The 4498-nt window shown below is 57.5% G+C and overlaps 1 protein-coding gene across 1 annotated transcript in view; it reads right to left on the bottom strand.

The window, feature by feature from the left end:
* POSPLADRAFT_1110361 (hypothetical protein) overlaps positions 1-1084 on the bottom strand; it is a gene marked incomplete at both ends in the record, with an annotated part of 2324 nt that extends 1240 nt beyond the window's left edge. The window contains 3 exons of the mRNA XM_024483360.1: positions 195-228; positions 447-863; positions 989-1084. Of these exons, the coding sequence (XP_024334216.1) occupies positions 195-228; positions 447-863; positions 989-1084 (547 nt within the window). The remainder of the gene's footprint in view (positions 1-194; positions 229-446; positions 864-988) is intronic.
* Positions 1085-4498: the final 3414 nt, after the last annotated feature.

The raw sequence follows: 4498 nt of genomic DNA, 5'->3' as shown, positions 1-4498 counted from the left end.
TTCTCTTTGCTTACTTAACTAATATACTATCTTGTCCCTAGCCTTAGGTTTGAGCCTCGCTCACCATCGCTTCGGTGAGAACCAGTCGGACGCCCCTCGCTTCTAGATATTTCCCTGTCGCTTGACCTCAAGTCGCGACATTAGGTCGAAACTCTCCCAAGCGACCGGCGTTCTCTCAGAACCCACACACTCACACTTTCCTTTCCCATAGGTCGGGTGGTGCGCACCCTTACGATACCATACGATACGTAGATAGCCTACATTACATCGCCAACACTCAGGGAACGAACCTTTCAGCACCTGCACTTCAGTGGGCGGTGCTTGTCCTTAAACGGACGCGTGGACTAGGTTCCTGCTGCATACTAGCCAAAAGCAGTACTGGGCCCCACGTGAATCGCGAACCCTAGTGTCATCTCGGGCGCCGTAGGTGTAAGCTAGTCTACCACGGCCTTTCGTAGTACGCGCACCTTCCCGTCCTCCCCCCATCCATCGTGGCTGCCTGCCAAGGCCAGATCCACGCATTCGACTCCCAGGACCTCATCGACGTCTACATCCCAGACGGCCCTGAGACTGTCCTCTACCGTTGCGAGCAGCAGCCGTGCCCAAATCGGACACCCCGATCGATCGAGGAGGATTACCCTCGCTACAAAGCGATCCGACGAGCGCAACACCCGCTCGGACCCCGAAGTACTCTCGCATCTCGATCGGCCTCGCGGCACTCTCGCCCTGTCTCCCCTACCTCCCACCTCCCTCAAACTGTCGCCGATCAAGCGCGAGGAGATCTCCCTCCAGACCCTGCGCCAGAGCCTGAGCCTGAGGAGGGTGATAGTGAAGAAGGAATCTCGGAGTCCGAGTCCGCGGATCTTGCTCGGCCCGCCTCGCCGACAGCGCTCGCCTCCGCGTCAGCAATCCCTGACGTACGTAACCCCTCCGCCGAACTTCCTCCGGCGCCTTCACCGCCGACTCCGCCGAGAGGCCGCTCGAGCACTCGCTCCTCTCGAAGTTCGACCAGCGGAAGGCCACCACAGCCGCCTCCGCCCCCGCAACGTCCTCCGTCCCCCCCGACGCCGATAATGTCGTCCCCCGCGGCCGCCCTCGACAAGGAGACGTTAAAGCTCCTCCTCCCACTCCGATACGATGGTAAAACCATCATCGATTGCGACAGGTTCCTGTCGCAGCTGCGCATCTACTGGATGGTCAACACGTCGTTGACCACCATCGAGCTCAAAGTACAGGTTGCGCTGAGCCTGCTCGACGGTGATGCCCGCGCCTGGGCAACCCCCTACTTCGCCCAGCTCGTATCAGTGCAGATAGGTGTGCAAGGAGCTACGACCCCATTCGCAAATGAAGCGGCCTTTGCCGCCGCCTTCAAGGCCCGCTTCGGAAATCTCGACGACGAGGCGGCAGCACAAGTAGAGCTGGCGAAGCTCTGCGCGGACAAGTCGGTCCGTGAAAAACGCACCGCTGCTGAATTCTCCGCGCTGTTCAAGGGTCCGGCGGACCGCTCTGGGTATGGGGACCTGGAGCTACGCGACAAGTACCTGAGTGGCATCCCCTCCCGCGTATACCGAAAGATCGAGCTCGAGACTTTCACCACGTGGCAAGACGCTGACAAGCGCGCCACTGAGGTCGAGCAGATCCTCGACATTAGCCGGGCCCGTCGACCCGAGCTAAATAACTTCTTCTCGGCCCGAGGTCGAGGACGCGGTGGGGCACGTGGTGGTGCACCCTCAACGCACGCAGCTTCGGCCAGCATCAATGCGGCCGTCGGAAAAGGCAACTTCCCCGGCACATGCTTCGGCTGTGGGAAGCAAGGGTACCGACGATTTGAGTGCCCCAATTGTAAGGACAAGCCTTACACAAAACGCGTCGATGCGCGGGCTACGGTTGCCTCGGGCTCCACCCAGGCTGCGACAAGCGCCCCCATCACGACGACACCCTCGGCAAGTATAAGTGCCGCTTCAGCGAAATCCGAGCAATCGGAGCTGGCGGACTTAATGGCACAGGTGAAGTCGATGCGTGAGGAGCTCGAACACTATCGGGCGATGAAGGAGGAGGGTTTTTGATCCGGTCCGCGCTTCGTGCCGCACGCGTCGGGCCGGGTATATCATGTAATCGTTATAATGTATTGTCGACTGCAATGGTGTATGAGTTGGACCAGGGGTCCCAGCACTTTCACATTCCAGTTCGACTTCAAGGAAAAAGACGGCACAAGGACGTAATCGCTATGGTGGACAGCGGGGCCACCACGAAGTTCATTAACAAGCGATTCATTATCGAAAATAAGGTGCAAACGCGGAAGTTGAAGGAACCAATTCCGCTGTACAATATTGACGGCACCCTGAACAAGGACGGAAGCATCTCGGAGGTAGCAGTACTACAGATGCATATAGGAAAACACGTCGAGAAGACGGTGTTCACGGTCACGGACATCGGTCCAGAAGATGTGATCGTCGGGTTGGATTGGCTACGCGAGCACAACCCAGAAATAGATTGGGAGAAGGGCTCCCTCAAATTGTCGCGATGCCCTGAAACATGCAGTGCCAGGAGGACTGGCCGAATGGAGCAAGCAGCGACTGCGCGTGATACGGGGGACAGGCCCACGGCGCGCAGGCGTTCGCCGAAATCCAGACGGTCGGTTATAGGCGCTTGCCGGAGTAAGGTACTCCCGGACTTCGAACCCGAGGAAGATCCGGTGGAGGTAGAGTGGGACGAGGCCGATTTGATCGAAGCCTGGGAGCAAGGTGTCACGCTTCCCGACGCTCCTCAGCTGTTCGTCGCAGCAGGACATACGTATTCCCAGCTGTTTGCTGAGGAGGAGATCAAAAAGAAGGTCGTTAAGACCGCTGAGGAGTCGGTACCTAAACAGTACCACGAGTTCCTGAATGTCTTCTCCAAAGAAGCATCAGAACGGCTACCTGCAAGGAAGCCATATGATCATGCGATTGAACTCGTGCCCGGCTACTCGACCTTCCACTCTAAGGTGTACCCCTTGTCGAACAACGAGCAGGAGGAACTAGACAAGTTCCTAAAAGAGCAACTAGCGAAGGGCTACATACGGGAGTCGAAGTCGCCCATTTCATCCCCCTTCTTCTTCATCAAAAAGAAGGAAGGGACGCTTCGACCCGTACAGGACTACCGCTGATTGAACGCGATCACGGTCAAAAACCGTTATCCCTTACCGTTGATCGCCGAGATGGTGGATAAGCTCCGCGGCGCTACGCTCTTCACAAAGTTCGACGTTAGATGGGGATACAATAACGTCCGGATTAAGGCCGGTGACGAATGGAAGGCGGCCTTCGTGACTAACCGAGGGTTGTACGAGCCTTTGGTGATGTTCTTTGGTCTCACCAACTCCCCCGCGACTTTCCAGGCGATGATGAACGAGATCTTCCACGATCTCATCGTCGGCGGCAAGATCCTTGTGTACCTGGACGATATACTCATCTTCTCCACCAATAAAGAGGAGCATGAGAAGGTCACACGCGAGGTTCTGCGCCGCCTTCAGGATAATGATCTATTCCTGAAGCCTGAAAAATGCGAATGGAATGTTCCCAAGGTCGACTACGTCGGCTATGTGTTCGGTGGCGATGAGGTGGCGATGGATCCCGCGAAGCTTAAAGGTATCAATGAGTGGCCGGTGCCCCGGAACAAAAAAGACGTTCAGAAGTTCCGAGGGTTCTCCAACTTCTACCGCCGCTTCATTAAGGACTTCGCTAAGATCTCGCGACCACTCGACCGACTCACAGGGAACGACCCATGGCATTGGGGTGAGGAAGAGCAGCACGCCTTCGATGAGCTCAAGCGGCTCTTCGCGACGACTCCAGTCTTGGCGCTGTACGACCCTAATCGGGAGACGCGCATTGAGGTTGACGCCTCGGGGTACGCCACTGGCGGCGTGTTGATGCAGAAGCAGGATGACGGCAAATGGCATCCCATCGCCTTCAGATCCCATGCGATGGACCCGGCGCAGCGGAACTACGAGATCTACGATAAGGAGATGCTCGCGATCATTGAGGCGCTAGACGATTGGCGCCACTACCTCGAGGGGTTACCCAATCAGTTCGAGATCGTGACCGATCATAAGAACCTCGAGTACTGGCGTACATCCCAGCATCTCACGCGCCGTCAAGCGCGATGGTCGCTGTTCCTAGCTCGCTTCGACTTCCGCATCACGCACAAGGCCGGAACGTCCAATGGAAAGGCTGACGCCCTGTCGCGACGATCAGACCATCAGATCGGCGATGAGGACGATAACACCGATCAGGTGGTTCTCAAGCCAGAGCGCTTCCGCATCGCCTCCGCCCGGTGCGGCCATGCCTCGGTGACGGCCGATCAGTCGCTTCTGAAGCGCATCCGGGAATGCTCGGAGAAAGATCGGGAGGTGGCTGAGGCGCTTGAAAAGGTGCAGGACCTCGGACCGCCCCGGCTGCAAAGGGGTTTTGAGGAGTGGAATGCCGAACAAGGGCTCCTGCTGTTCCGCGGATGTGTGTACGTC

Source organism: Postia placenta, assembly GCF_002117355.1.
Source record: "Postia placenta MAD-698-R-SB12 unplaced genomic scaffold POSPLAscaffold_18, whole genome shotgun sequence".
Lineage (NCBI taxonomy): Eukaryota > Fungi > Basidiomycota > Agaricomycetes > Polyporales > Adustoporiaceae > Rhodonia > Rhodonia placenta.
This window is presented reverse-complemented; position numbering and strand designations above follow the sequence as displayed.